This window comes from Cantharellus anzutake, assembly GCF_015039405.1.
Source record: "Cantharellus anzutake strain C23 chromosome Unknown EI90scaffold_532, whole genome shotgun sequence".
Taxonomy (NCBI): Eukaryota; Fungi; Basidiomycota; class Agaricomycetes; order Cantharellales; family Hydnaceae; genus Cantharellus; species Cantharellus anzutake.
In genome coordinates, this window is record NW_024067482.1 from 1,562 (window position 1) to 16,152 (window position 14,591).

The 14,591-nt window shown below is 48.7% G+C and overlaps 1 protein-coding gene and 1 non-coding gene across 2 annotated transcripts; one reads left to right on the forward strand and one right to left on the reverse strand.

The window, feature by feature from the left end:
* Positions 1-3,214: 3,214 nt before the first annotated feature.
* Positions 3,215-6,180, reverse strand: EI90DRAFT_3298069 (S-adenosyl-L-methionine-dependent methyltransferase). Its single transcript, XM_039067486.1, has 15 exons — positions 5,599-6,180; positions 5,516-5,532; positions 5,340-5,455; positions 5,261-5,279; positions 5,184-5,202; positions 5,100-5,117; positions 4,996-5,030; positions 4,920-4,943; positions 4,809-4,852; positions 4,702-4,742; positions 4,587-4,638; positions 4,428-4,532; positions 4,172-4,374; positions 4,023-4,110; positions 3,215-3,961 (listed from the first exon to the last, which is right to left on the reverse strand). The coding sequence occupies exons 1-15, from the start codon at positions 5,977-5,979 to the stop codon at positions 3,678-3,680; spliced, it is 1,446 nt and encodes a 481-aa protein (XP_038907302.1). The 5' UTR covers positions 5,980-6,180; the 3' UTR covers positions 3,215-3,677.
* A 4,029-nt stretch (positions 6,181-10,209) lies between these two features.
* Positions 10,210-10,313, forward strand: EI90DRAFT_t388. The gene has a single exon. It is a non-coding gene; the product is annotated as a tRNA-Met (tRNA).
* Positions 10,314-14,591: the final 4,278 nt, after the last annotated feature.

The window sequence follows — 14,591 nt, forward strand, 5'->3', positions numbered from 1 at the left end:
CTTATGATCTCTCTTCGTGATATTTTTCCGAATGGTCTTCATAATCCCTTGCAACTCCTTGCATGGACCCAGAATCCTGCTCTGAATCAATTCCAACTCGGGGGTAATAGCCGTCTTTAGCTCTTGCATTGCAGACTGAAAGCCAGCCACGTTTTGGGATGTGTGAGCTGCATCGGGGAACTTCCCTATGATGTCGAATTCTCCAGCCATGGGGAAAAGATGTTGGTAAAGCGGATCGCCCAGTTTTCGGTTGCGGAGAAGAGGGCTGAATGGATTCGGTTGGGCGACGGAAAGGGATGGATTGCGAATATGCAAGAAGAGAGTACGGAGTGGGGTTTTAACGAAATAGCCAGAGTAAGGATGTGTAGCACTTACTTTGAACACCATCGATAAAGGTCTTAGTGTCCTTGAGCGATTTTTCTAGGGCCTGTTCGAGAGAGACAAATCGACGTTGAAGGTCATCGAACTCGGGATCATTCGATTCTTAAAACAATAGAGTAGGCACGTAAGATGGACGCAAGGTGATACAGATAAGAATTGAGCGCCAGTTCATTCATGGTAGGGTTTCAACGTCGAAAATGCCAACGAGGGTAGGAGCACTTACTTTTAGCCATTCCAACTTTCGCGGACACCATATGGGGTGTCCTAAACGACAAAGCCGGCACCGATACATGACCAGGGTCAGATAAGCTTCTCAGCTTTCGTCTTCCGCCTCAGGCTTGGGCTTACCGCATAAAGGCCTTGGTGATTCCTTTCATCTTGAGGATAGCGTGAGGAACAGGAGACTGATGGGATGTCGAAGGAGTCTCCCTCTGCGATGAGGAAAGACACTGCGCACTGCGCTGGTTATCGTGCAACTACGACCCGATGTTATGTCCGTTAACTCCGTTCCGGGAGTTTGCTCCACACAGGGCAGTCATGTTACTTCCTAATATGGGGCTTGACAAGCCGCCTGGCCATTTCTGTGCCCAATGTACAGCGCCGCGGACTATGACCCGCCATATGACCTGTGCTCATTGCGAATTGCTTCGAGTGTCTTCATCAGTCCAGCCAGGAAGGCCGCTTGACCAGTCGTGCACAATGGCGTTCCCGACTCCAGCTCGAATGATGCACTTCTCTCAGTGATTGTTCATGCTGATAATGAGCTCTACTATTCTTTCCGAATACAGTTGCTGAGTGAAACAATGTCGACGTCATCAGCTCCAGAATTTTTACGTTGTGAGGCCTCGATGCTGCTTGGCCAAAAGCAGTATGCTCTTTATACATGTCGGATGCTAGTGTGCGTAAATTTCTGGTACTGGTCAGAGTGATGATCCCGTTGAAGGGGTAGTTGGGCTGGCTCGTCTTCTTCCCTGGCAATGGGGACAGCTTGAGCTCAAGTTGTGAATGAAACTACCCTGTTTCGGATAGAGTAAGGTGGTGTAATGACGTTGGACTCCAACCGCACATCTGACGTGATGATGCGGAGCGCCACATTAACCAAGCGACGCGGCGCAACGCGTGAATCGACGTCATATTGCCCCATCTCACATTTGAGCGTATAAATACCCCCGTTTTCTCCTCCACCAACTCCCCCACTTTCTCCTCTCCACCACCTTCATAATCACTGATCTTCAGTAAACGTTTCACCTGTCGTTAATCAACATGTCGTCCACCGATAACAACGGTAACAACAACCAAGGCCCCAAGAAGACTACCGGACAGTATCACTCCGTCAAGGGCACCGTCGTCGAGACCGTACGTTGTTCTTATGCCTTTGTATTCATCTTGACACTCATAATTTCTTGATTTACTCCTTTATAGGTTGGAAACCTCACTGGTTCTCAAGCATGGGTCGACTCTGGAAAGCAGGAGCATGTTGCAGGCGAAGGCGGGTCTCTTGCCCTACCTACTCGAATCACGCAACTAACTTCTTACCTTTCTCTATCGATTTTCATTCTCCAGCTGAGATCACCGCCGCCAAAGCTAAAGGCTACGGTGAAGGAATCGCTGATCGTGCCGAAGGGAAATTGGATTCCGTCACGGGTGCCATCAAAGGCGACAAGCAGCAGCAAGCTAGCGGCAATGCTCAGCAAGATAAGGGTATCGTCCAGCAGAACCTTAACAAGTAGTTTGTCGTACCACAGTTAGCTAGCTAGCACTGGGACATGATGGTTATGCAATGATTATAGTTGATGCATACGTCAAAAGCGGGTCCGAATACAGGCACTTCACGTAACCGATTCAAGGCGTTTGTTAGCTTCAATAGTAACGTCACATCTGCGGCAATCACATCGCATTCGAGACCTACTGCATAGCGTGTTCCCGCTCCTCCTGCCCTTGCTGCCTCCAAACTTCCCGACGCTGCGTTCATCAGAAATAGTTGTCAATCCCGACTAAACTCGTCATACTTCAAGCCCTGAGACATTCAGTAATTATTAGGCGCTCAAATGTTCACATGTCAAACACAGTGACACCCCAACCCAACCGAAATATCGGCAATGCGCCACATAATATTGTAACACGTTCAAGTTACCTTTCCCCATCAGATGAAAAAGCGAAGTAAGACGAATCGACTGGGCAAGAACCCCATTAACACCTCATGGCCGCTGTGAACCGAAGCTGCATGCATCACATATTGTTAAAGCGCCGTGGAAGGTTGTCATTAAGAATATCATCAACAGCCTTGGTGGCAGATTCGAGGTCAGAGAGAGCAGCAGAAGACATAACCAGAGGTGTTCGGAGGACACACAAGCAATCGCGTGTCTAGTCGGTAATCACCAACAGAACCCGAGGTAGCCTCGAGCACAAGAAAGCATTCATCACTAGCGGCTTGCGATTAGCGACGGCGGCGTGATTGTCTGCCCTTGATCCTGGTGTTCAGCATCGTAACTTGTCGTGCGCCACTCGGACACTCTGCTTAACTATTAGTACAACTGTGTGGCTACATATTCGCGGCTCTTGCTGCCCATTTGTCCGTCCCCTACCTCTCCCATCGATCGTTGGAGTCTTTAGGGTGCCTTTCTTACAACCACCTTTAGCTCTTCATTAGAGACGTCAGGCTATATGGTCGGAGCACCCAAACATTATTCCGGCCCAATCAGGAGAGGCTCACATCCCTGGAAAGTATTGAGTAGCGTCGGCGAGGTTGATTCTACCTGCACCAACCGTCGCGATGCATACTCAGTGGCACGAGCGCCATTGGCACATCAGCAAGAAAGGCCACCGTATTCGTCCCATTTTCGTCCTATTTCGTAATTCTGATTGTTATGAGTAAGCGATACATTGCAGCCAGGCAAGAAGAGAAGGTAGAAGCGGAACGTCTAATTGCTGCCATGCTCAAACAATATCATCCGGGATGCTTTCCCACTCCTGCGTTGCTAGTTTCGTCCAAGACAAAAAGAACGATTGCGGTACAAATCGAACAAATGACGCAGCTCATGGCGGATCTAGGGTTGAGCTTGACATCTTTCCCGGAAGGCGGGTTCTTGGATGTGCCCCAGGCCGTCTCAACTAGATCTCAATACGTACAACCCCGCCCATGATAGCATGGTGCTCCGAGTCCGGGACTCTGTTGATGTGGGAGTTACACATATGACTCCGATGTGAGCGCTGCATGCTTCGATGGGAGGGTAGGAAGAGGATGCGTGTATGCGCGGGGCGAGGCTGTGTTCGTTGAGTGGCTATCACGCCACTGGTCACGGTCTGTTCGGGATTCCAGAAGTCGAGTGACGTCGAACCCACTCTAGACATTGGCCCCTTCGCAACATCTCCTCTTCCTCTTCGTCCCCTTCTCCCTCTTCGTCCTCTTCATCTTCATCCTCTTCTCCCTCTTCATCCTCTTCATCCTCCTCTTCGTCCTCTTCTCCCTCCTCTTCTCCCTCCTCTGCCCCTGCATCCAAGTGCACATCCATATCCGCCACGCGGGTTGCACAAAAGTATTTCCAGGTTGAGATGAGCCTTGCTGAAGGAGATGTGATCGCTTGGCCAGGATAGTCAGCTGCTCTTTTGTTCCTGACAACCCACGCGTTATAGTGACTCACCTTGTGTAACTGATGTCAACCATTCATCTGCCAATCGTGGATGATGTCCGGCTTGGAGAAGGACGTTCCTCAGCGCCTGGACCAGCCGCTGAGATGCATGGAAACACCCACATTAGAAAGAATGGAGTTCCAAGATTCACTGAACTTACCACAACATTTTCTTGCATTAGTCCCCCGATGAACTCACTGGCTTCCCCTAGATATTGAGTTTCTGCCATAGTCCATGGACCTACCGGGATGTTGACAACAAAGGACTCCTCATTTTCGAGTTGGGGATGCCCTTCCATCAACGTTTGCAGGCTGTCAATCGCTATGGTATCCAATCCATTGCCTTGGATCGAGTTTTCTACCACTGAACCAAACATGTCAGAGGCGGCTGAGGGCAAATAAGGCCAGGAAATTTACCCTCAAACATCCGTGCTAGCCAATTTCCGACGAATACACTGTTTGCTGATGCCATTGCCGGTACCATCAATCGCAATGGACTTTCCACTATGAGTACTATACCCCCTAAAATTGCGCACCACTAAGTTTTCTACTGCTGCGAGTTCACTCCAAACATACCTGGCTTCAGGCATTGGGCCATTTCGTTCAGGAAGTGCTGGTAATTGGCGATCTATCCATGAAACATATTATTTTATAACAGAGCAGTCGGCAATAAAGGTCACGGCTAACACACCCCCAGAAAACATGACTTAGCATGCACAACATCAAATTTACCTACAGCGCCAAAACAAGTCAGTGGCCATCCGGCGCATACCCAACAAACCAAAATGAAGAACCTACCATACAAGTGATTTAATGGTTTATTGACGTCGTCAAATTCGAACCTGTTGAGTTCAGCACCTCAGAACTTGTCAACGTCACAACCGAGCCAGAAATATCATCGACGCGAACCGGCAATTTGTGGGCATTTGATCCCTGGGTTCATGTGAACTTTGAATGTTTACTCTCAGGTCCTGGCAAGGCTTACCTGATGGATCCAGGTGCAAGATCGACCCCAACAACCTGGTGTGCCACACATGGACACCATAGGTCAGTCGAAGATGTAATCGTGAAAAGATGAACAACGTTAACCTTTGCGTGAGGGAATTTCTAGGTACAGTTCCATCATGTGGTTCGGTATTGAGTCATTGTGGATGACGCAGCCGTGCTACATACCAACCCCATTTCAATCACCCTTCATGAACTCATTGATCAGCATAGAACTTCCGGCTATCATTGGTATATGCACTAACCATTCTCCCCCTCCACATCCTGAGGGTTTCTCAGCATTGCTCCGGAAGTAACAGATATATAATAAAGCGGCGGACGCACCACAATCTAGGATACGTTTCTCCTCCCCTTCTTCATCTGCCAGCAGGTTTTCAACAGTTGTCGAGGCTTGGTAGAGGCTACCTAAACAGATCTTGTGGATCTTGTGGAGGTCCGCTCTAGGAGATCGCGATTTGGGAATGAGGGGCGCCGCATCATGCAAAGTAAAATGAACCCACAGTCTGTCCCATTCCTCCTCATCTACCATAAACAACATTGCCAGTGAGAACACCCAGTTCTTCTATTGTCATCGCATAACTAACTCACCTGCTGGGAGAGGATACAGTTGACTGGTATCATTGTACCTCCTCCCGTCGCGAACGATGAAAAACCTCGCTTCATCGGTTTCAGATTCATAAGGATGGACGGAACCCTCGCTCCCCCCATCTTCCGAGTCTGCCTCGTCATGGTGGACAGAGGTGTTGTTGGTTGTTTTAGGGTGGACCATGGAAACCATCGATCCTCTATGGTCCGACGGCCCCGGATCACCCCAGAGCTCTTCGTCCTCGTTCATGATGTTGAGTCCCCAGAAGAGGTTTGGGGCGGAAACAAAAAAAATGATCAATATTTGAGATATCAGCCGTGGACCCTGAATAATATCGACCTCTGTCACGGCTTCCGCCAGGCGTATTATTGGTCCCATACTCTTCAGTACAAGGCGCCTCCACTCAGCGCTTACCCGGCTCTGGAAAACATAAGGGTAGGTAGAAGTGCGTCTCCTAATCCCTGTTCGGCAACTTTCCCAATAGCTTCACTCCTTCGCCCGCACGCCAGTGCGCTCAGCATGCTGCGCACCACCAGTGTAAAGCGATTGCATTGCAGTTCGCCCCAAACACATCTGGCCTAAGAGCGACAATTGATGTCATGACAAAGTAATCGATGTGTACCCAATAAGCAACTACTTATCGTGGATTTCCCGACGCCGCCAAATTCATGGTCGCAAGGTTCAACGCGTCACAGCGAGGTGTGAGCCAGCCATTCGAACTTTTGCGTGTTCCATCACTGAAACGAGAAACTCATCTCCTCTCACGGACTTTGGCCATCGTATAGTAGCAAAACAACAAATCATACGGCGCCCGGGCTCGTTAGTACCGCCTCATACCACTCCTTTATTATCCCCTCGTTTCATGTTTATTGAATGTTTGACATTCATTCTGCGCCACTCTGCCCTTTACCTATAAACATTGTACATACTCTGCTACGAGGTTGTTAACAGTTTTCCCCGGCTGGGATCGCCAGTTATCGAGAGGAAATCGTGAGCTAGAAACAGGGAGGGGACAGACTGGGGACTGGTTGAAGCGCTGGTTGAGTCGCTGATTGGGGCGATGGCTGAGGGACATTGGTGGCCGGCTGATAAACAGTGACCGGTGGAGCTTAGGCGGTGTAATTTTGAGGTCAGCAATGTCGTAAACGAATAATCGGGTTGAGGAATGCTCAGCAGAAAGACTACAGTACCCCCATGTGGGCAAACCAATGCCATCATGGGAGAGCAGAGGAAAGTCACTTAACCTCGCTTTTAACAGAAGATGGCCCGTTTTGAGGTGGCTGGGAGAAAGACATGCGTAAGTCTCATGAGTGACAACAACCAGGTAAGGAAAGATTGTGAAGGCAGCGATAACGCGCGTGGGTTCTTTAGCGGCCTGAAAGGCGCAGATTGACACTGAAGGAACATGGGGGGTCAATTGGAATATGAACTTCACTAGTTGCTGGGGCCTTGGATGGTGCGTTAGGAACCTGTGATCGAGAGCATGTTAGCTTTACGATCATCAAAGCAGTTGACGGATAGAGATGGCTCAGAAGGAAGGCAACGGAAAGCTCCACATGGGTTTTTGTGCTCTCGGACAATATTACATCCGTGAATATTTCATCATGAGATGGAAAAAGAAAAAGGGAATAAGACTGACACCCAGGACTGCGGGATCATTCACGATATTCCGTGGCTGAGGCCGAGGCTCCGTGTCAGCTGCGAGATGTTGAACCTCAGACGCGCGAAAGACGACATAGTCATACGGCATGGGCTATGGATCCGGTAGGGGCGCCTGTTTCCCGTGCCCATAGAGTAGACTTTCGAGCGCACGTCAATGGTTCCGAAGACCTTGTGTCAGCAAACCATTCGAGAGATCCATTCGTGATTCGGGATCGCGTGAACCCCATGGTGAGATTTTCCTCTAAGATGAAATCATCGGCCCCTTGTGAGGTTATCGCGTATGAGTCCGACAGTGAGAAACGAGGGGACCGCCACGGCCGGCTAAATTGTGCGTGAGCCTACATACGCAGAAACTTTGTGGAAAAGAAAAAAGACCTCGCGATAGGCTACTTGACGTAATTTCTAGGGTAGAGCAAGATGTCCTTTTGGCCTTGTCAAATACTTAGATAGAAGCTGCACTCTCGGCAGGAACTATAACGCCCGGGTAATCGTAGCCACCAACCACTTAAAGCATTCCGGACCGAAGGTCTTCGAACTCGGGCTCGCACCAGGCATGAACGCCAAGGAATTACGCGCTGTAGAGCTTTGCACACCCCATGCGGAACCGCGCACGCCCATGGTCATCCATCCCTGATGGTGCCTGGTGAAGTCTTCGACTCCATGTCGCGTAACCTTATTACCCCGCGGCCTCGTGATGACGTGGTAGTGCAGCTATCCCGTCCTAACACCGTAGCGTACATGGGGGGAATGGCTCTACAATATGATGGGTATTCTGTTGGTGTGTTCGGGTGTTCCTCGGGTTTTGTGATGTCCGTGTGGCCCTTGAAAGGAGTGAACCTACAAAACCCCTCTGAGATGAGCGCAAAAAATCACGTGTTTGATGAATTTACACAAATATGAAAATGATGATATTTTTTTTGAATCCGCCAATTACAATGAAGAAAATGAATAGGATGCAAGCGTGAAGACGCACGGGCAGGGGCCCGGGCGCCTTCATAACTGTGGGGCATGTAACGGAAGGGAACAGAAAGTTGTATGCAGTAAGAAAAAAATAGTGGATGAAGGGGGGCGAGGGAATTGTGAGGCCAGTTTAACTGTACATATATATGGTTTGGTTGAGGCCCCTAGCGATGGCAGTTTGGCTTACAGCCGTTTTCGGCTTGGTTGTCACGTGATCCGTTTTGATTCCGCCCTTGCTCGTTGCCCAAAAGCAGGGCTCAACAAAGAGTGCACCATGTCTCAGCAACCACATAAGCTAGTCACTTGCGGTTTGCTGCAAAACGTTTGTATATCTATTACGCCCGGACCTTTTTTAGCGATAACGATAATTTTTATTTTTCATGATTTTAGGTTTTACCCCTTTTACACGATTTTCTCGACAACGGCTGGATAGAATGGGCTGTAAATTGGGCAGAAATAAGTCTCAATGTGTCCCTCGGGAACTTTTTTTTCTTTAGTAAATACGTTGCGTTTTGAGTGTTTTATTACTCAAATGCTTTCTTTGGTAATGGAAATCCGTTGTACATAGTTTTCTCAATAACCACTGCGTGGAATACGATTAAACTTATGCCAAACACACTTAAGTAATATATCTTAGGATCCCCTTTTTTTCAAGTCAATCGGTTGCTTTTTCCGCTGGCATGAGCATGTATAACCGCGGGGAATGTGTAAATGATAAAAAAACGAAAATGCAACCGATTAACTTGAAAACAAAAAGGTCCCGAGATATATTGCTCAAGTGCTTTCTGCGTAAGTTTCGTTGTATTTCACGCAGTGGTTATTGAGAAAACTATGTACAATGGATTTCCATTACCAAAGAAAACGTTTGAGTAATAAAAAACTCAAAACGCAACGTATTTACTAAATAAAAAAAAGGTCCCGAGGGACACATTGAGACTTATTTCTGCCCAATTTACAGCCCATTCTATCCAGCCGTTGTCGAGAAAATCGTGTAAAAGGGGTAAAACTTAAAATCATGAAAAATAAAAATTATCGTTATCGCTAAAAAAGGTTCGGGCGTAATAGATATACAAACGTTTTGCAGCAAACCGCAAGTGACTAGCTTATGTGGTTGCTGAGATATGGTGCACTCTTTGTTGAGCCCTGCTTTTGGGCAACGAGCAAGGGCGGAATCAAAAACGGATCACGTGACAACTAAGCCGAAAACGGCTGTAGCGGCCGGTGCCGGATTCTATTTAATCCCGTGTCTGGATGGGTCTCGGTTCGAGTCCTGTATGGTGTTTCTTTTTTTCTCCCTTAGAAAACTTTTAAGATGAAAAACTTCAATTCCAAGGGGTGATCAATGTCATGAAAAATGTACATTGGGCGGCTTTTGACTTCGTGATCAACCCCGGATCCGTGGCTGAAATTAACACTTTATATATTACTTTTAGGACCGGATCCATGTGAGTCTACTTGGTCTAGTGGATTATAGCGCTGTTTATGAGCCTGTCTCCCCCCTGCTTGTGCAGGTTCGATTCATTCTTGGTGGATTTTTTTTTGCCACAGTTATTGCACGAGGATGACTTCAATGTATATATAACACCGATAAGCAATGCTACACTAACTGCACTAAACAAACCCTATTCCGAGCACGTTCTACAATACACAAACGCTGTAATGGTAATTAATAATTTTAGTTTGGTAATTGGGTTGGGTTGGGGAATAACAGGGAGAGGACGATGAGACCGCACGCAATGAATATTTATTACATAATAACGTCACATGTAGGCAATGGTCGTTGGCTGGTTTCTAAATCAATTCCCATCATTTTTTGTTCGGCCATGATCACGTGTATTTTTCCTTTTGCGCTCATCTCAAAGGGGTTTTGTAGGTTTTCTCTTGAAAGGGAGGAAGCGGAACCATGTATTTACAGTTGTGTACATCTCAGGTGGCCAGTTTGACTGATTACAATTGACCCAGAGGCACTACTGTCACGCTGCTATTGCTTCGGTGGCTCAGTTGGTAGAGCGTAGGTCTCATATACTTGATATGAGTGGGTTGTTCGCCACGCAATCCTAAGGTCGTGAGTTCGAGCCTCACCCGGAGCATTTTTTCCCTCGTTCGCTCTCACTATGAATTTTTTGGCTTTTGGAATCCTCACATCCTACGCTGGGTTAATCGTTGCGCTCTTCGGTTTCATCACTGCATCATGGAAAAGATGGAAGAGTAATCTTCATCATGGCTTAGTTGTCATGAGCCTTGTGTCATTTGCACACACATGGTATTGTTCGTAGACTGCTTCATTCTCTCACACCCATCTAACGGCAAGGTAGATATGTTCAGTTTCATTAAGGTCTGCCTACCCGACTTGGTTCCCTTCCTTCGCTGACGGGTGTTAGTGGAGTTTTGACGACTATAAATCGAGGCATCCTGCCCCTTCTTCAGCCACAATTGAACGGGCCTCCGACTGGCTCACCAATACCAAGCTCTTTGAACAGGCCTGGGCAGTCGTGTCTACGGGACTTTACAATTGGTGGTGGAGCGAACAACTGTGCCTGTTCACTGCGGGACCCTGGACGGCGTTCCTCTTCTTTGAGTGTGCGCATGTTGTTGTTCCTTTGGCCCGACTCATCTACTCACAGAGCATCGTGAAATAGCAAAAAGACTGCAGATTCCGCATGTTTGGGCTTATATGTTCCTTGGGCAGGTCGTAGCCATATCTGTCGCGTCCAACTTGTTCTTTATCGCAATTCGTCTGGCAATGTCGGAGCCCTCAAGTTCTCCGACACGTCGACTTGGTCAGCCGTTGTGTGCATCGCCATGGGTATGGATCCCAATCTTCGTTTCCTTGGCTACCATTTGGCGCACTCCAGCCGTAGCGGGTACCAGCGAGTTCCTTCCGAATCTTCTCGTAATGCATGTCCTGCTCTTCGCTCCGTTCATCCCACCTTCCATCGTACCTTTTGAAATCCCGGGACGTATCAGTTCAACCTGGCTCTATGCAATCCTAGGAAGCGCTTCTCTTGTGATACGCGCGCGGACCCTTCGCGAAATTATGTCTCTTCCGACAGACGATTCAGTCATCGCTCGTCTCTGGGAAACACTTCATTCTCATCCCGCGCAGTCATCAATCGGATGGGACGTCATTTGGACAACAATTTCCTTTATCCTCTATTTTACACTATTTGCCGACGGCGGCGGGGATCGCGTCTCGGTCGGAACGCTGATCGTTGACGGGATTGGGAGTTTGTTCGTATCCATCAGTATCGTCGCTTCGACACGTCTCATGGCACGCGAAGCAGCTCTGGCGGCTGCATAAAAAATTGATATGTACATGCATGAAGTATATTTGGTGATTACTTGGTCATGGTCATGGTCACAATAACGGTGCTCTCATTTGAAACCTCCCCAAATATCGCCAAAGGCATCGTCTTTCTTAGTTTGCTTGAAGGATGTACTTAAAGGATCCGAGGTGGTACTCCCAGATACTGCTGTGCTTGAACCCCACATGTTGGACCCAAACAGATCGTTGGATTGTTGGAGGGGTTGTTGTTGTGGAGAAGCCCAAATGTTCTGTGATGTCGTATTAGGGATTGAAGTTGCTGGAGTCGATGCAGGAATCGTGGTCGTGGCAAGTTGCGGTTGAGATGAAAATGAACCCCAGGGATTCGGGGCCGCACCTGGAGGCTGCGCACTCCATCCTGACTGAACACCCCAATGTCCAACGCCGGTATGCCCGACTAGGCTAGTTTGCTGCTGGGGGACATTGACCGTAGGAACGGCTGCTGAGGAAGAAAATAGAGACATGATGTCGTTTTTCACATCGCTCTTCGGGGTTGGGGCAGGGGGATTGGATGAGGGAGGAGTAAAGTCAAGAGAAAAGATATCGTCCCGAACTGGGGGAGATGTAACGGCGGTTGTTGGGGGAGCCGGTGCCACTGGCGCTCCTTGAACAGGCTTGGAACGAATAGCTGTGGACAAAAGTGTGTGTTGTCGAGGAGGTTTTGCACTCGAGGGTGGTGCATTTGTTGTCAGATCCTGGGTTGGCTCCTGTTTAACTGGGGGTTCGGATGCCTTTATGAACGATGAGCCCCACACTCCATCCGACCATGGATATACGACGCACCGGGGGTTTGGAGCTCTGATCGCTCGAGTCAAGCACGGATGGATCCTCTGGCGGGGTTCCATCCATTGCCCAACGTCGAGACTCGTACTTGGACCTAATGAATGATTCCATCTTGTGATCAAGAGGAATGTGCCCGGGTTTGAGGTGCATTTCCCAATATCGGTTTGCCCTCTCATTGCCCCACTTCTCTATAGACTATACAAAAAACCAGCTACCATCACCCGAGGTGAAGAAGGGATAATGCACTCAACCTACCTGCATCTGCTCCGGTGTCCACACATCGAGATCCACGGATTTGACTTTCGATATGTGAGTCCCCATGCTTCGGTGGATGCCAGAGCATCGAATACATATGAAAACGCCTCTACAAATTCATGGCCATGGCGTGATAAGAGTCAAGTTTGATTGGAAAGGATAGCCCCCTACATGTTCCAAGATGCCCAGCGAGGATCTATTAAAGATGTCAGACCATCGCATGTTCAGCAAGTGATTGCATCCACTACTCGCCGTTACGTTTACAATCTGCACAGACCTTGTTTCCTGGGCGCTTGACCATCTCTCTCAGCGTCTTCGCATTTCTTTCCGTTGTTGCCTTGTCTTGTTTGGACATGCCGTTTGTGTACAAGTCCCGCTTGACTTGAGTGGCAGAAACAATTCAATTGGAGATCGCAATTAGCCGGTGCCCAGCGCGCGCAATCCACAATTGAACAGACGCACATCAGGTATTCCACTAGAACACAATGTCTGGCCTTTTCTGGGCATCTTCGACGACGAAATTTGACGAGGATGTTGGTACGAACTACTTGCTTTCTGGATAGCTGTGGGTACTTCATGCAGTTGGCTGAACCCCCTTATGTAGATCGAGCGACAGCAGAGACCCTCCCCACTGGGGAGGAAGACTTAGAGCTCAACTTTGAGATCAGTGACTCCATAAGATCGAAGAGTGTACATGCCAGGGAGGCAATGCGTAGCATTAAGCGGCGTATTAACCACAAGAACCCAAATGTTCAGCTGTCAGCCCTTGCAGTACGTGGCGCCCCTTAGTCATGGCAGCAGTAATTGATGCCCTTGTTTCTTTAGCTCACAGACACATGCATTAAGAATGGTGGTGATCATTTCTTAGCAGAGATTGCGTCGCGTGATTTCATGGACAACCTTGTTTCCCTGCTCAAGTCTCCGGTTGGTCAGCGCGACAAATAAAGCGTCATTTGTGTCTCAAGCTTCGCGCACAGGCTCTTAACAATGACGTCAAAGGGAAGATCCTCCGTCTCATACAGAATTGGGCTGTGTCGTTCGATGGCAAGCCCTCACTCAAGTATACAACCGAGACGTATAGAATTCTGAAGCAGGAAGGTCAGTGCTCTTAGAAATTCGTCTGGATGACCCCGCTCAAATCTGCTCGCATTCTATAGGGTACTCGTTTCCACCTATAGATCCAGCCGCAATGAGCGCCGCAATGACGGATACTCTGACTGTGAGTCCATGTACGAATGCTCCCTCCCTCGTTTGCTTATACTCCTTAAGCCCCCGGAATGGATAGATTCGGACGTTTGCATGCGATGTCGAACCCCGTTCTCGTTCACCAACAGGAAGCATCACTGCCGTTGCTGTGGTCTTATATTCGACCAACAGTGTTCCAGCAAGTCGATGCCATTACCGCATCTTGGAATCGTACAACCAGTCCGTGTCTGTGATTCATGTCATATCAAAGTGAACAAGGCAAAAAGGCAAGTCACCTTGTGCTATCAGCTGTAGTGAGACGCTCAGCATGTTTGTTTCCAGCCTCCGAGGCTCGAAACATCCCCGTAAACTGTCAAAAAGTGGGACCACGATGACAAGACCCATCTCCGAGTCAGAGGATGAAGACTTGCAACGAGCTATCCAACTATCTCTGGAGGAGGCGGGCCTTGCAGACCCTGGGCACGGTCCGCGGAGAGTAGGCTACATACCTCCCGAGTTCCCTGGTGCAAATGAGCCTCCTCTGGTCGTTCCAAATGTGCAGGATGGCCCTGACGACGATCCGGAATTGCGAGCAGCCATTGAGGCGAGTTTATGGGAATCCCAGCTCCGAAGGCGAGCGCGCCCACCGAAGACGAACCCGCACTGTATGATGGCGCGTATGTGCCATCTTCACCTGCTGTAGAGGAAAGTCGTGTAGCCAATATTTGAACCAAGGAACTAATCGACCCAATAGATATCTCCAAATTTCGATCTGGATCCCACGGAATCAGAGGCTATCCTTGCATTCAGTCAAACGGTC